This window comes from Cyanistes caeruleus, chromosome 26 (assembly GCF_971803275.1).
Source record: "Cyanistes caeruleus chromosome 26, bCyaCae1.hap1.1, whole genome shotgun sequence".
NCBI classification, from domain to species: Eukaryota; Metazoa; Chordata; class Aves; order Passeriformes; family Paridae; genus Cyanistes; species Cyanistes caeruleus.
In genome coordinates, this window is record NC_141726.1 from 3,131,211 (window position 1) to 3,148,566 (window position 17,356).

At 44.6% G+C, this 17,356-nt stretch overlaps 1 protein-coding gene across 1 annotated transcript in view; it reads right to left on the reverse strand.

Annotated features, from left to right (window-relative positions):
• Positions 1–14,999, reverse strand: part of AGO3 (argonaute RISC catalytic component 3) — a 29,883-nt gene extending 14,884 nt beyond the window's left edge. Inside the window, exons 1-8 of the mRNA XM_023940981.2 lie at positions 14,767–14,999; positions 7,958–8,129; positions 6,814–6,934; positions 6,070–6,278; positions 4,765–4,901; positions 2,529–2,663; positions 298–385; positions 20–167 (exon numbers count right to left, since the gene is read on the reverse strand). Of these exons, the coding sequence (XP_023796749.1) occupies positions 20–167; positions 298–385; positions 2,529–2,663; positions 4,765–4,901; positions 6,070–6,278; positions 6,814–6,934; positions 7,958–8,129; positions 14,767–14,785 (1,029 nt within the window). The 5' untranslated portion in view covers positions 14,786–14,999. The remainder of the gene's footprint in view (positions 1–19; positions 168–297; positions 386–2,528; positions 2,664–4,764; positions 4,902–6,069; positions 6,279–6,813; positions 6,935–7,957; positions 8,130–14,766) is intronic.
• Between the last annotated feature and the right edge of the window lie 2,357 nt (positions 15,000–17,356).

The window sequence follows — 17,356 nt, forward strand, 5'->3', positions numbered from 1 at the left end:
ATCAGAGTAAGGCTCTTACTTCTAAAGGCAGGTAGGTGTGTTTTTGTTCCTGTCCCACTTGCAGACAAGGAAGGTGAGGGTATTTCAGCTGGAGGTTGTATTTCTCTCTGAAATACTGTGCTACTGTCCTCTCCACAGTCTGGCCATTTTCTAGCTGTAAAGGAAAGCTGAGAAGACAGACATGTTAGTAAAATATTAGTTGTCAAATAACATTGTCTCAAAATTAATGGAATATCAGGTCCTGTTACTCAGTGTAAAACTATCACACATTTCATGCTCTGACAAAAAGCCTCTTACGTTTGATGACTTGCAGGCCGTCTTGTTACGTTACAGACACGGTACTTCCTTCTCATTGTCCCACAGTGAGTCACTTCTACCTTTAGGCCTGCATAAAAGCATAAAAAACCCCTGATGCCATAACTACACAAACATGTACACAGAAGGCACAAGGTTTCAAATCAAAGAACATAACAGCTTTGGGGTCAGCACCAAATAGCACAAATGTAAGAAATTATTATTCTCTAAACATTTTTACTTTCATTATGATTTGAGTTCTGACTAATCCTCATTACTATCTTCAGAAAGAAAGCATGACGTAGAATATTTAATGTTCATTGTCTTCTGAATTTCATTTAACAGTTTCATTTAAAAAGCACTGACTGAACTCAGAGAGCAGTTTTTCACCTTGTTCTCATTCTCAGTCTTGAACATCTCTCCAAACTATCAGTTCCAATGTATTTGAAATTAAAAGGGCAAAACCAGGTTTCTACTTTATCATCTTTCCCCACAGCTTTTTATTTGTTGTTTTTTTTTTTTACATTCAGCCCGTAATTTTCTTTAATTTCAGTGACCACGTTCAACTTTGAATTTTGAGCATCTCACCTCAAAGCACCCAGCCTACACACCAGAGCCTCTCCAGACTTAACTCTGCCCACAATAATCATGACAGTGGCAGCTCCAAGAGGGTCTGGGGGCTGTTGCTGTGACTGTGCACACACTGTGCTGCTCACACAGGGCAGCCTCAACATCTGCTGAGAGCACTGAGCTTATCACACAAGGGCTGCACAGCATCCACACCCTGCTGTCTTTCTCCAGCCCCAGGGGACAGAAAGCAGCTAAAAACAGAGCCTGGGTATTCAAAGGATTCACCTCCAGTAGTAAAGTCTAATACTGGTGAAGTCTATTAGTAAAGGCCTTTGGGAGAGCAATTCGATGGCTCATCCTGTTGAGGTTTGTGGACCACAGACTGAACACCCACTCAAAATCAGGTCCCCAGGTACCAGACACCAGACTGTATTTAGTTTACTGGGGACACAGACATCACAAAGAAGTACTGGCTGTACCTCCTTGCTCCCTGACAACACTAACTGCATCAAGAACATCAGCATTACTCACAGTCAAAAATAAACCACCACTGCCCTGACACGGCATTAAGAGAAAATAGAGAAACCATGGGGCACTGTGACCACAGACAAGGGCTGATGAACACAGAGATATCTGGAATCCATTCCCTGCTCTGTCATTACTCTGCTGTGACACTACCAAGGCAGTGCCCTCCCCCAGTGCTGCTCACACACAGCCAGCTCTAATGCAGGGCTTGTTTTGCTGTATGTGGTCACGTCCTGGTTGGAGCTCTCAGACCCTAAAGCAGCAAAGACAAGTCTGAGAGCAAAAGGATAACTTTCAACATTTTCTGACTATGGTAACAGAGTCTCTGAGGCATCTGAGATTAAGAAGAGGCAGTTTCTCAATCTCCAGTTACCTACCCTACAGAATGAAGACAGACAGGTAGATGTAAAACGGGGCATGTTCGGACCAATACAAAATAATTCCTGTAAGTCTTTCTTCAGTCATGACTCTTCTGTGAGCACATCCCTTTATGGCTAGAATTCAAATTTACTTTTTAGTTGCCCAGTATTTCAGTACAGTCTAATGTTGCATCAGGTGTTTAAGAGCTGAGCTCCTTCACGTCTTCTCTCTCTGCAAATTACACTGCAATGAAGTATATGGGAAAATACAAACCCGAGTGGCATATATGGAGTGAAACCACTCAAACCAGCAGCTTATGCAATTCCTTTGGAATGGAATTTGGCCTTCAGCTGCAAGTGGTACTTGTTTTTCCACAAGACAATCAGTTATTAGAATTCACTGTAACAACACTCTTTCAAAGATTCAATGTTAGCCTTGAAATCAATGTTCACTTTGCCACAGCAATGAAACAGCAGGAGCCCACACACAATGCCAGGTAGCCTCAGAGACCCTGGGTTAGGAGAGGCTAGCACCAGCCACTTACCTCTGCCCAGGCAATGAACAACATGCTCCCTCTTGGCCTCTAAGGCACTGGGAATGTTCTTCAGCTCTGCAGAGCTGCACTGTTTCAGTATTAGAGCTACATACATGGACACTACAATTCTCTTGGCAGTTCCATGCCCTTCTCATGCATGTTAACCAGGTTTCCAATCAAAACAATTCCATTAGAATTACCTTTATTGTGTCACCTGGGACAAAACAGACCCATTTCTACTCACCCTTTATCTCTTTGGTGAATTTTACCCGATGAGAATCAGTCAGAGGTCTTGGTTGTTCATCAATATTATGAATGTCAAGGACTTCACACATGAACTGAATTACGGGTTGTGCTTTGTAGAAGGCAGTGGCAGAAACTACACAGAGCAAAACATTAAGTGTGAAAAACCCCAGTCAAGGTACTGTGAAGCATTTCATACATCAATATTTCTTAGAATTCCACGTAAACCTCAGGCACATTTAGAAACAGAACAGCGAGTTCTGCAAGAGTAAAATATCAAAAAGCCAGGAAAAGGTCCACAGTGACACATCTGTCCCTGGTACAGTCATTCTGCTACTACCTGGAATTTCAGAGGTTTGGAAGGGTTTTTCCCCAGAGAACATTTATTTCTAGAGAACTGCAGCACCCCAGAGAGACATTCTCATTCACCTCTGTATGAAGCTGCAGAGATAGAACTAATACCTCTCTACCTCAGACTTTTGAATATTAAAAGCTAACATAATTCAACACACAATATAATTTTGTCAATTACACAATCTACTTAATTACTGAAACAGTATCTGGTGTAGACACGAGCACTATTTTGACTATGCACAAATTGTGTTCATGTAGTGGGGAGTAGAACCCTTGATCTATTCAAATTTCTCACCCTCCCCACAAGCTAATGACACAATCACTTTAAGGGGTAATATACTGGTTTTAAGCATGACAGCTGATTTATTCCATGCAAGGAAGATCATAAATTACCTTATGGACTAAGTTATAAGCAACTGAAACAACACCTTTGGCAGGAGGGGTGAGGTGGGACTAGACAGAGTTCAGACACAAACTCTTCCACACGTTTAAAACTTTAAATGGTAACAACAGTAAAGAAATACTCAACAAGCATTTATCAGTTTTCCAGATCTCATGTACCAAACCCGCCACACATCTGTGCTGATACAACCCAACATTCTTCAGACTTGTGTCACTTGAGCAGCCTACCAACCTCACATGACGCATCAGCCAACACCTCCGGATGCCTAAGACTGCTCCAGATTTCTGAGTGACCCCAAATCCTCACTCTCCCCACCCTAGCAATGTGTGGGTTGTCTCCCACAGCAACACTTTCATGGAGAACCTCATCCAACTAAACAACTGAAAAACCTCCAGTGATGGGATTTGAAGGCTATTTCACAGCCTCAAATCAGGAAACAGAACAACTCTGTGAATCACCACTTACAACAGACTTAAAATTTCTCATTCACAAGGAAGGACTGAAAAACTTCTACTCCAAGAATTACTACTACACTTGCTAATGCTGGTAAGAAAAACTTGCCTCACAAAGTAACAGCACAGTATATCATCAACTGGTGTAAATTCATCCTCTTCTCCTGCCTGAACTGCAGCTCTCTCAGTACCTTGCATATAGATAACAGCATTGGTTCTTTCTGGGACAGGTTGGGATTTTTACATTCATTTTTTAAACCACAGCTCCTGTTAGAAAGGCAATTTTACAAGAACAAACTGCGTGACTTCAGTCACACAAGAATCACCACAATTTATGTAAATCAGAACATGTGGACTTACAAATTTCCAGCAAGACAGTTCAACATCTGCAATATTTTATTATGCTCCAAGACAGATGCTAAGCACAACCTGACTAGGAGTGCTCAATGTAGAGCAAGACAATTTACCTTGGGTTTATAAAGCCTTTCAAAGACAGTGGGAACTGAATGCACATCAGAGAAAAACTCAGGCAGCACCTGCACCTCCACCACTGACACTTTTCCATGAGGGTTTAACAACTAAATAGAGTCAAGTGCTCACAGGATGAGGAGTCTGACAAAGGCACCAGCCAATCTCAGATCCATTCATCTGGGACTCAATAAAGTGCTGCAGAGCTCATGCTTTTGCATAAGAAAGCCTATCCCAATCAGCCTTATTCAGGGAAGTGTTTGGGGTATGTTTTACAGAGTTTTCTTGGAAGTACTGAGCACCACTCACTGTGTACAGCTGCACCGAGACACAGCGTAGGCAACCTGCCTCTGTCACTGGGGATGCACCAGGACTGAAATTAAGCAGGAAAACAAGCCCTGTGCAATTCCTTCTTACACAGGGATATTGGTCTCTATATGGCAGCTAAATTTCTGCTCAAACATTGACATGATGACAAATGTAAGAAAAAAGACTAGAATTTCTGGGTAGCCTTTGCTATACATGTCTGGTCTGAATCTCAGCCCTGAATCTCCACTTACCATCGATGTTGAGCATCATTTTCCACATGGCAGGTCGGACTGACTGATGGAACCCAAACCAGACCTCCCTGCCCCCTCCCAGGGGGTGGTCATAGCCTTCTGGTGCTGAGAAGAAGGAGCGGCCCACAGGGGTGTACCTAGTGAAACAGGTGGCCACACATTTATGTTCTTGCTTTCCAAACATAAAATTCATGTAACAAAGACTATAACACACAGCATTATTATTTTTTTGGCATTTTGTGCACCAGCAATCTGTGCCAAGAAGCAACTATAAACAAAATATCCTGAATGCTTCTGTTCCTATTGCAGTGCTTTTAAATTTAGACAAAAACATTCACTATTTTTAGCAATGCATAAACCACTTTCAGTTTTTACAGCAAATCAAGAACTAAGTTAACGTACCCTTCCTGATCTTATGCTTCAAGAAAGTGGAATCTCCACCACAGCAGAGTGTGTACAACGGCCTTGTCTACACTGACCTGACCCTTAAATACCACTTTTCCTATTTCATAGGGACCTTTTGAATACAAGATACATTGAGAGAAGCAAAAACTATGGGGGAAACAAAGAACTAGAGGAAATTATGTTCCTCTCACAAGTAGAAAACAGCTGCTCCTGAGCCTCCACACCTCCTGTTTTGTAATGGACAGGCATTAGTATAGAGGTTAACATCTTCAGATCTGGGGAAGCTGAGGAACACTGGGTTCCCAACAAAACGACAGGGCACTTTTTTTAGGAGTCAGCTACATGCAGTGACACCTATCAGAGCAAAGCCATCGTGCTGCCTAAAGCCAACAAACTTCAAAAGCAACTTTCATTGACCAAATCAGGTGAAATTAGCCTTCTCTAAATTTCAGGGTTCTGAGATAAAATAACAAATATGAGACTTTGTTCAGCCAGGTACCTGGTCCCAGCCATGTATTTCAGACGTGAGAAGCGTGCACTGGTCACAGTATATCAATGGATTAGAGAGACCTGTGCTTTTTCATAGGCACTGCCATCACTTGGCTCAGGTTGAGCAGAACCAGGACAGCAGCGCTACAGCTCACTGGAACCTCTCAACATTTCAATGAAAACCTATTATAAATGCCTGCTGTTTCTCGATCTTTTCCAACACACACATCACCTGCTCTGCCTACAGAAACACTTGTACAGGACTGACTACAAGCTCCCCTTTCAGCTCACCAGCTGTGCTGCAAAGGGGAATGAGCAGTTTCTCTTTTCACCTGTGAAGAAATGGGGATGAAGGTCTCCCAGTGGGGATACTTCAGGTAAAGACAGACCGCAGGAAGACAGTGAACCTACTTCATGGAGGGGAGGTGTCGTAGCACCACATCGACAGCATGAACAGGGTTAGTGCTGATAGGTTTGTCTAGTTCCAGAGGCTCAGGCAAGGTTCTTCCTGTCAAAACTTCATGCAGCAAGTGCCAGCTCACCCGAGAAACAAACTTTATTGACACTTTGAAGGGACGATCTTTTCCACCTTCTCCGGGTAGTGTCACATCCAAATCCACCTGGGCAGAGGAGAAAAGAAAGAAATAAAAAGCTTTTTAATCTGGAGTCTGGTAGCCTTGTGACTACCCCTGTCTGTAACTGGGCCAGAGACTCAAAAACTCAGATATTGAAAAGACAGCACATTTGATGAAAGTACATTATCAAATGCACAAAGTGATGAGAACTGGGCCCTGACCAAGCAGAAGAAGATAATAACTTTTTGTCAGCTCTAATCATTAAGCAATATATTCTAGAAAAACTCTGGCTTGTTTTTTCAATTCATTCACAAGATCATATGTTGCAGGCTGTAAAATGAAATGTTTTAATCGATTTTGCTTTAGAAGGCAGCTATGAAATTCTAAAGGAAGTTCTGAATGCAACTGTTCCATGAACATTTACACACACTGGAATTTGCAGGAAATGTATCAGAAGGACTCAGTTTCAGTACAGATACTGTAAGATAGTTCCAGCTTTTCTGACATCAGCAATATTTAGTTGGGTTTTTTCCTTTCCTATGAAGCTGCTACCAATACAGCATCATCCCAGTTATCTTACCCCAGTAGTGGCCACAGGAAGTGGATTGGCTGTATAGAGGCTTCTTTTCCCATCATAAACTGGTCTACGGTCCCCAAATATTGTCACTTTAAAATGCTGCACCATAGAGTCCACCACGTCCCTGGAAAAGGGATATTTACATTGAAGATGTTTCTGAGGAAGGATCAGACCCAAGCTGGCTCGCACTCCCTAGTGTTTTGCTGAAGTAGTTGCAATAAACAATACTTGAGTGAATTATAAACACCCACTGCTATTCCAAAAGGTGCTCCACATACTTGAACTAAATAAATAAACACTACAGAATAAAATAAGAATCAATGCAAATGTTTAAGTACTGGGAAATATTGGTACTGAAATGATTTCAGAAACTCCTAGAAATGACCAAGGCCTTTGCATCATCTTTATTATGGAATACAAGGACACTGTTACCTTGGGAAAAACCCACAAAGTGGTACTGTGAAAAAACAGTACAAATCCCCAACTGGAAGCTCTGCCAGTTCATTGTACTGTCTGCAGCAATGTTTATCTGTTCCTCAACTGATGAGAGTTTTGAATTCTGCCTACACCAGTTATAAACATGAGATGCCCTAACAAAAAAGGTTTGGCTTTAAGTCCTTAATAACCTGAGTTTTTACAAAATCATGTAAAAGCCTAATCCAATTTGCACACAATTATAGATTTGCCTCCCTTGCTTTATTATAAATTGATGGCAGTAAAAATTAACCTGACACAAGCACTGAAATTACACTTGAAAAACCATCATGAAATTTTCAGCTTATACAAAGATGCTTCTTGATGAGAGTAGTAGATAAAAAGAGACTTTTGGAACACCTCCAACTGTAACAGGCCTTTGGAATCTGAATTCTTTGGGAAATCTTGGTGTTTCAGTCGCACAAAATGGAAACACTTTCCTTCAGCACATGCAAACAGAAGCAGCTCTCAGGCACCACATCCTGGCCAGGCAATATTAACCCAAAGTACTTCAGGAAGATGATACTGACTTCCTCTTCAAGCTGAATGAGCAGCAGCATTTTACCTCCCAGCTGGGAGGTGGGGAAAAGGAAAGAAATTCTCCCTTTCACAGCTCTTGATGTTAATCAACATTCCCATTGGTATAATCTACGAGACAAATGTGTCTTCTCACCTGTTCACCCGCCGAGGACACTTATCTGGTTTGATATCCACCTCATAGAGGTAGACATCAATCTTTGGGATTTCAACTTGGAAGCAGTTGGCCAGCAGTTTAATGGGTTTGCCCATGGTGCCATATCCAGGACGTCTGGGCACCATGAGCAGGGGCTGTGCCCCCACGGGTCCTGTGAAGGAAAAATCCCACAGATTAAGAGAAAAGCACAACAGACAATCCCCTGAACCAACTCCCAGGACAACCAGGTGGGCACCAGAGCCAGCACACTTGAGGAAAGGAAATCAGCTGCCTCCAACAGCATGCTGCCCATGAAATTCCAGACAAATGCTTGCCCATTATTAATCCCTAAGCCTCCACCTACATCTAGACGGTTCTCTTACTCATGAGCTTCAGTGATCAGCATGAATAAAATCAGAAGGTTTTGTTTAGATTTCCTAAAACAACCCAACTAAAAATCCAAAACAACAACAACAAAAAAAACCCAACCAAAAAAAAATCCCACAAACCAACAACAACAAAAAAAAACCAACAAAAAAATCCTTAAACAGAAACCACCCCAAAAATAACACAGAAAGTTTTACAAGTCTTTTCTGAATACCCTGGTAATAACCAAGTAGCTGCAGAGTACAAAAATACAGAAGTAGCTCTGGACTGATGCACAGGATTTGAGATAAACTCTTCATTTCAGTGCCAATATCAGCTTAGTCTTGGAAGACAGATTATTCTTGAACTTTGCTGGCTGAAAATGGATGAAGAGTAAAACCATTACCTCCCATCTAACTGCCCCCATAAAGCAAATTTGCCAGAAGAGTAAAGAATCAGATTAAGACAGGATTGTAAAACACTTGATTACTTGTACACTAGAGAAGAATAGCCGGAACTGCTAAGAGAAACATCCAAATCTGCACTGAGATAGGTATTTTGAAAAGTAGCTAAAATACCTGCCCAGATTTGTTCCATTCTCATCTATTTAATTTGCTTTGCATCATTTACATCAGAACCCTCCACTCAAGATTTGCATTACTCATGCCTTACAAATCAAACACAGTAGTAAACATAGCCCATTTCCCAGAACTTCTACTAGTATTTCCACTTAAAAATACCTCTTTCCAGTAAAGAAACAACAATAACCCCAAAATGCTTGGTAGCCTGAGTTTTGAGAAGTTACTCGTGGCACAAATGTCCTGATTAACAGAGCATTCAAGCAAGGTAGTGCAAAGTTCTCCCCTCTCCTACTCGGTGACGCAGGCAGCAATTCCAGCCCACTCGTTTTCATAGCAGAGTTAAAATGTCAAGTGCTGGGAAAAAATATTTTTTATTTGCCTTTTGATTAACCTCCATAATTTATGCAAAAAAATCTGTATTATCTTGAAGGAAATCATGTCCTGAGAACAGGTGAACATCAAAGCCGAGTTCCTCTGTAACATTTGTCTGGCTCTACCCAGAAAACTACTGAAAAATTCTGAGTGGGGCTGGCTTGGAGCCATAAGATAAAACAAAACAGAAACCAAGAAGCATCATTTAAAACCCGCTCACAGACTCTGCTTATGCAAAACTTGTTCCAAGCATCTGCTCTCTTCAACTTTTCCTTCATTTTAATACTCTCACATGAGTAAAAGCAGCCCTAGAATTTACTCCAGCTATATTTGCAGAATATAAGCATAAGCAAAAAGAAGTTACTACAAAACATTTAAGTGGCATAAACAAGTTAATAGTTTATTTTAATATTCTGAAGACATACACACCATTGTTTATATTTAGTTCCTATATGAAGGAAAGACTAACAAAACTGCTAAAATGAAGATAACATTACAAAGGTTCTTTTAGTCTGGTCAGTGTGTCCCACTCACCCAGCCCACCCTGAAAGAAGTTAGAACCCAGATTTTGGCAAATGGGAATTAAATGACCAATAAATGAATCAGAAGTGCAGGTCTACACACTGTTCAGGTATAATTTTGAAACATTCAGCTATTTTGCTATTATTGTGTGAATCATAAGCTCCCTTGGACAAATGAACTTAAAAACATGAGTATGCCAGTACTGCCCAAATACAGGAGCACCCACTCAGAAAACCTTGCTTTCAAGAGACACTGATTTGCCAGATTCTGTTGTGAAAGTCTTGTGTTAGTGGCTTCAAAGCTGTGACTCAAACCCAAATAACCAGCGATGCTCTGGGAATGGTTCCGCCGCCGATCTATCGGTGACTCACTCAACCTCATACCTAAGTCCTGTGTCAAGCCCATGGAAATAAACACACAAATCAAAAATATTCCAAGTACTATTATTCTGCAGAGTACAGGATGCCTGAGTGGCAGATCCTTTCCTTCAGGTCCTTTAACTATTGCAAAAATAAAGTGGGTCAAGGCTCAAAAACCTTTCTCAAAGCAGCAGGACTGTGAGGCCTCCTCCACAGGGGATGGAACAGCTCCTCAGTGCTTCCAGAGACTTCTGCACTGCTCAGCTGCCCACAGGCTTGAGAGAAGAAACTTCTTTGTGTTAAAGAAACCAATATAAAAATGAAGTTGAAGAAACTGCCATTACAGCACCAGGTAAGTACCATAGAATCATGGAATGGTTTGGGTTGGAAGGCACCTTAAATATCACCTTATTCCTACCCCCTGCCATGGGCAGGGACACCTTCCACTATCCCAGGCTGCTCCAAGCCCCATCCAGCCTGGTCTTGGACATTTCCAGGGATGGGGCAGTCACAGCTTCTCTGGGTAACCTGTGCCAGGGCCTCTCCACCTTCACAGGGAAGAATTCTTTCCCAATATCCCACTAAGCCAGCCCTCTGGCAGTGGGAAGCCATTCCCCTGTCACTCCAGGCCTCGTAAATAGCCCTCTCCATCTTTCTTGTAGGCTCCCTACAGACACATTCCTAAGACGTTCTTAAAAGTCCAAAGAAAACTCCCAATCAAGTCTGTTCAGTGTGCTGGAGTAGAGCTCAATTCATAAAATCAGCTCAGTAAAGTCCTCAGCCCTAAAACTCAAATGACTTATAACAGAAAGCAATGAAGACACAAACAGCAACTAAAACTGCTGTCTCAGACAGATTTTGGGAAGGCTTTTGTGCAGCAAGGGAGCACGTCTCAAGATTATGGAATGGATTGACTTGGAAGGGACCTTAAAGCTCCCCCAGTTCCACTGTGGAAGTCCCTCTAATGGTTCCAATGAGCTTTGAGTGAGAATCTTTTCTTCCACGCAAGTGTCGATGTTCCAATCAAGCTTAAATACAGCCGAAAGGGACGGCGATTCCTCGGCAGCCCAGCCAGCACACGGATATGTCTGGCCTGCATCCAAACACTGGCTGCACCTACCTAGCAACCAGAGAAGCCCTGTCAGAATAAAGCCTGAACACAACGAGCAGGAGCTCAGAAACCTGCAAATGCTTCCAACACACCATTGCACAAAAAACTGCAGCTTCTGGCACGCACAACATTTTTACAGAATGAAGAAAATCCCTGATCTCCAGCAGGATGCTAATAGGAAATGCAGATTTCCTTACAGAAAGGGCCATCCCCACTGAGCTTCCAGAAAAAAATTATCCTCTTTCCCACTGTGTCTTCATCATTATAAAGCCAAACTGCATTAACAGAAATAACTTAGTGGTTTTATTTTTGTTTATACAACAGTTCTAAATCCTGGATTAAAACTGGATGGGTGCTGGAACAGCCCAAAACACATCATCAAGGCCTGAGCAGGTAAATACAACTTACTCTGGCTCAGGAACACGAGGCAGATTTGTGGAACCAATCACAGGCTGGGCTGGAGCTGCACCGGGGAGAGCTAGAGCTCTCCATGGAGGGGGAAAAATAAAAGATTCCCTTTCACAGGGCCCCTGGCCACTACTCAGAGGCCCAGCCTGTAGAGTGCTAAGAAAATCTTATCACTAGCAAAAAATAACCTAGTTCTGGATTAAAAAATACATAGAGAAGGTTTGACTCAAACGTCGGTTTCAATGATCCAGCTCCGTCTGCCAGAAATCATGAATTGCCTCATTTCTATCACTTGGCCTTGCTGGGTGGCATTACATTATTTATGAGTAATGCAATCCATGTTTTCTAAACATTCTTTCTTGCAATCTAGGGTTTGGTTTTTTTCAAGGTTTCAAATACTAAGTCATGTTCAAACTCATCAAAAGCCAACATTTGATGCCGTGGTTTGTGACTGCCAACTGCACAAGCAAATACTGGTGTGGTAACTCATTCTGGCCTAATGGATTTACAGAAAACACACTGAAGTGTATTGGGAGAATTTAAAAGACAATCAATGCTTCTGAACCATTAAAAAAAATCTAAATACAAAAAGCTTTAAGCCCAAAAAAGCAGCTTATATGCACATAGTGAATGAAGTTAATACCCAATTGCTCCGGGAGAAGAGAATGTGCCAGCCCACACAAACCCTGCAAGGGTTTTCCCTGGAAGGTATTTCCACAGACTAAAATCCAGAAGGTAAAAATTAGCTCAAGAAATAGTCTTTGACATCTTCACCCCTGAGAAAGTAAAGCTCCGGGGATGAAACACTTTGTAAAATTCATACTGTAAGTATGAATTGTAATGATGAATATGTAAGTAACAACTTCCACAGCAACTCCAAAGGAAATCTGCCACTGTATCTCACAGTAGAATAACTTCTGAAGGCAACTATGAATCAGCCCCTTCCCTGCTCTACCACACCCATAAAAACGGGACTTTAAATGGGCCTCCCAAATCACTACTCTCAATCAGAGAGAAAAACCACTTCTCTGTATTTTCTCTACCCAAAGTTTGTATGGTACTTGTGAACATTAAGGATGCCTGCAGTGCTTCATTAAAAACTGAAATTAAAAAAACCCCAATTTAACACTTTTAACACAGAAAGCTGTGAACTTTGAAAGAACAAGGTAGGACAGGGAAATGAAGACAATCAGCATTGATACAACTTGGTTACACCATGGAACATCCCCTGTTGGTTGAACCTCCCTGCCTTTTGGCATTCTCCTGGTGGAAGTACAAATGCCTGACCTGTGCCAAGAGCAACTTCTCCTTCACTTTCCCCACCAAACACTTTATTGCTGTTCCTCAGTTTGGTTTCACCACAACCTACGTCCCAAGTAGCCACCTTCACATCCTGCTCCTATTTTCAGTGATGTGAAAATTCCACGGACCAGGAGAGCCATAATACTTCCCAGATTCCTTAAGCTAAGCCTCTCACACAAACAGGAAATCACCTACAGCACTGCTTTACCCAAGATGTCCTGGCACACGCTTCCACACTTTACTCCAGGGACACTGAGACACCAATCTTTGTTTACCTCTCTGCTTATTTTATCCCATGTTTTCTCTTCATGCACAGAAAACAAAGCACATCTCAAGTGTCTTTCTTTCTTTCATGACAGCTTTAATCCTCATTTGTTCTACCAAGGATGGTTTGTGTCCTCCTGTTCCAACACCCCAACATTTGGAATGTGAACACTGCACTTAACACTTCACTCATCACACAGCATAGGAAGAACCATTCAGCACGCTGGACACTGCCAGAGCCCAAAAGGAACACTCTGCAGCAGCTTTCATAAAATCCAACATATTGCAGCCTAACAACAGGTAAATCCACGCCAAAGGAAAACTAAACCATTTATTGCAAATCTGTTTATCAGGAAACAACTACAATTGCACCAGGTTTTAATCAGAGTTTATTTAATACCATGTAAGAGAGCATCATATGAATTCCACCAGATTGTTAAAATCCTGCATCTTAAAATATTCTCAACCCATCACAGCCTCAAACCAGGCAACAGCTGAGGTAGGGCGTTTTTCCAGCCAAATCCATCATTGTCCTTAAGTCTCCAAGTATGTTAGAAAAGGACCTCCATATGGAGATGGGAAGGCACGTCTTGTGTTAACACCTTCAGTCTCAGTCTTGTATTTTCACCACCTGTGGTACCTATTCAAGTGACAGACATGGAACTCCAGGTGGCTTTGGACATTCCCTTTGCCATCAAGGTACAGCCAGGGAACTGCTGATTAAACACTGCCCAACCCTGCATCCTCCTCTGCTGTTCTGCCAGACTTGGAATAAATTATCTTGAAAAATTGAATTAGAACGTCCTTCTCCAACCCTCAAAATCCATTTAAACCACAAAGTTGATAAATACTGAGCACGTGCTTCCTGGCAAAAGGCTCAAATGGCCAAAATATGAAGAATTTTCATAGAATCACAGAACGCTTTGGGTTGGAAAATAACTTACAGCCCATCCCATTCCACCCCCTGCCATGGGCAGGGACACCTTCCACTAGCCCAGGTTGGTCCAAGCTCCGTCCAACCTGGCCTTGGACACTACTCAGGGATGGGGCAGCCACCACTTCTCTAGGCAATAACCACCTCGGAATGATTATTGTGAAGCAGCACACCCAAAGGCACAGGAATGAGCCCTAAAAGTCAGCGCGCTGACACACAGGGGCCAAACACCCGGTGTATGCCCGGCAAGGGCTGCTCGAGGGAGCGCTGCCCGGTCCCGCCGGGCTCTGCGGGTCCGTCCCTCGGGCACCGGCACGGCGCGGGTTACGCAAGCCGGGCACACCGGTTATGAAATATCGACAATTCCTCCTCCACCTCCGGCACGGGAATCAGGGCACGGAGAGGCTCGGCCCCGGCTCTGCCCGGTACCGGGGCCCTGCCCGCGGGGCTCAGCTCCTCCCGCCCGATCCCCCACAGGATGGGCTCGGCCCGGCCGCTGCCCCGCGGCACCGGGGCGAGCACCGGAGTTGGGGGGATGGCGCAGGGGGACGCTCCCCAACTCCGCCAGGGCCCGTCGGGCCCGCCCTCACCTGCGCTGCCGATTTCCATTCATGGAGCTGGGGCGCAGCCGCTCGGGGCTGCGGCGGCCGGCGCGGGGCTGCGCTGGGCGGCGGTTTCTCCGCCGCGCTCCCGGCTGGGCCGCTCCCGGCGCTGCTCCCGGAATTCCCGGTGCTCCCGGTGCCGCTCCCGGCGGTCCCGGCCCCTCAGGCGGCGGCGGAGGCGGAAGTGGCGTGGCCGCCCCGCAGCCCAGGCTCGCGCGCCCGCTCCCGCCCCGCCGCGCGCGCGCCCCGCACGCCGGAAATCCCGCCCACGCTTCCCCTGCCCCCGCGCCTGCCCCTTCCTTTCCGGAGGAAGGGGAAGAGGCGCCGGAAGCGGGCGGGGCGCGAGCCGGCGCGGTTGCCACGGCAACAGCGAGGGGGAGGCGGGAACGGCGGCGGGAGCCAGCGGGGCCGTCAGGGCCGGGGGAGCGCGGGGGGAGCCCCGCAGGCACCGGAGGCCGCCCCGGAGCGGGATGGACGGGGCTGGGACACCGGCACCACCCGCGGAGGGAAAGCACAACGTGACCCCATCGGGAGTCAGAACGGAAGCACCGGGGGGTTATTCCCGACCCCGCGGTGCTGTGGTGTTTCAGTACAACGCATTATGTCTGCGGCGTTTTCTACCTGCAGCAGCAGCTGCCGTGTGCGGCGGCTTCGAGGGCTTCCAGCCCGGTCCCCAATGAGCTCAGCTGATGCCTTCTTAATCCTCACTAACCTAGCCAGAAGAACCCCCGCGCTCTGGCCCCGGTGGCACCCAAGTGTTGTCATGCGCGGGACATGGACGCGCTAGGAGCGCCGGAGCCGCCGGCACGGCCCGCGCGCTGCCCGCTCCGGGAACACGCGGAACAAGTCCGGCTGCGACAGCGCTGCGGGAGCCAGAGCGGGGTCAGGCCCTGGACGGGCTCCCCAGGGAATGGGCTCGGCCCCAACCCTGCCAGAACTCAGGGAGCGTTTGGACAACGCTCTCAGCGCAGGGTGGGATTGTTGGGATGTCTGTGCAGGGCCAGGCATTGGACTGGATGACCCTTGTAGATCCCTTCCAATTTAAGGATATTCCATGATTCATTATTCGATTATTCATTGTATCAACATAAATTCAGAGTTTATGCTTGCCCTGTTCTCATTTTTTGAGACTTTTAAGCGATGTTCAGTACCGCTCCGTTACGGATTTGTTACACAAAGTGGCACCAAACAAGCAGAGGGGTGAAAGAGGCAAATGGCATACCGGGAAGACATTTGAAAATGACAGACGCAACAGGCTCAGTGCTGGCTCAGACGCTGACACCTTTACCTCTATTTCCTCTGCCCTCAAAAGATCATTTTTTAGTAAGAACAGTATACTGAGACTTGTCCAAGTGGGTTTTAACCTGCTACTCATTGTGAAGAAAGAACATGACTTTTTCTGGTAGTGAGAGGGGCCCTTCCCCTGGGAAACAACTGGGCAGGTACTGAAGAACTGGAATTTTGGGCCAGAAGTTAAAGACCCATAATCCAAATCTCAGGGTCATTATTAAGAACTAGCATCCTGGAGATTCCCAGCTGAACTAGTCTTTAAAAGCATAAATTTAGTTTTCAGGTAAGTGACACAGTAAGGATTTTAAACCCATGCAAATTAAAGGTAACCTACTAGAATATTTCCTTAACTGAAATTGGGAGTGGGAAATGTGATCTCCAGGATGAAGCAGATATGTGAGAGAGGCATCTCTACAAACACACATCCTTCAGGGGCAGCACATCTGGTCCCACAGCTTGGGCACTGTAATCAGCACCAGGGCTGGGGCTCAAATGCCAATCTAACACTTGAAACCAGTTTTCTGACCTGTTTTCCAAGGACTCCAGACCCAGCTGTACAAGGCACAATTTGCTGTTGTACCTCACACAGAAAAAGCTCCTTTAAAACTGCTAAAGATTCTGTTATGTAGTAGGAATCATTTAAAATAGGTGATAAAACCCACAAAACAGCCAGGTGTGTGCAGGACCTGTACAGGTGCCCAGCTCCGGACAGAACTTTCTCGTGCTGCAGTTAGGTAAATTAACTGACAAGTGTCTGCATGCCATTAGCAAGGACTTCCTTAAAATTCCTTGGCATTATTCAAAAACCCAGTTACAGCTCAACTGCTAAATCATTCATTGGCTTAAGGTCTGCCCCTGCACCTTGTTAAGTAAAACAAAGAACTCCTCCAACAAAGAACTCAGAGGATGGCAAACAACCTCCAATTCTGAACTGTAAAATTCAACCATAAGCTGCTGGCATTGGAGAAGGCTAGGATGTTTGCAAGAATTGCAAAGCTGGGAAATACAAAACATGATGTGAAATGTAAAACATAAGGCACTGCAGAAACCCAGAGGATCAAGTTTAACCTCAACCCAAAAAGGAGTCTGAAATCTGTCCTTAAAGCACCTCAGAGCCAAGAGCCCCTGAAGCACTCGGAGAGGTTGGAGGAACAGCAGATTTTGATATACATTTCTATTATCTAATAACCCAGGAGCCCAAAATCAGTCAGTTCTCAGGTGATGCTTTAATAAAAAGTGGAATTGTACTATATTCCCAGAAGTTTTAAGCATGTATTTGTTTGCTTAA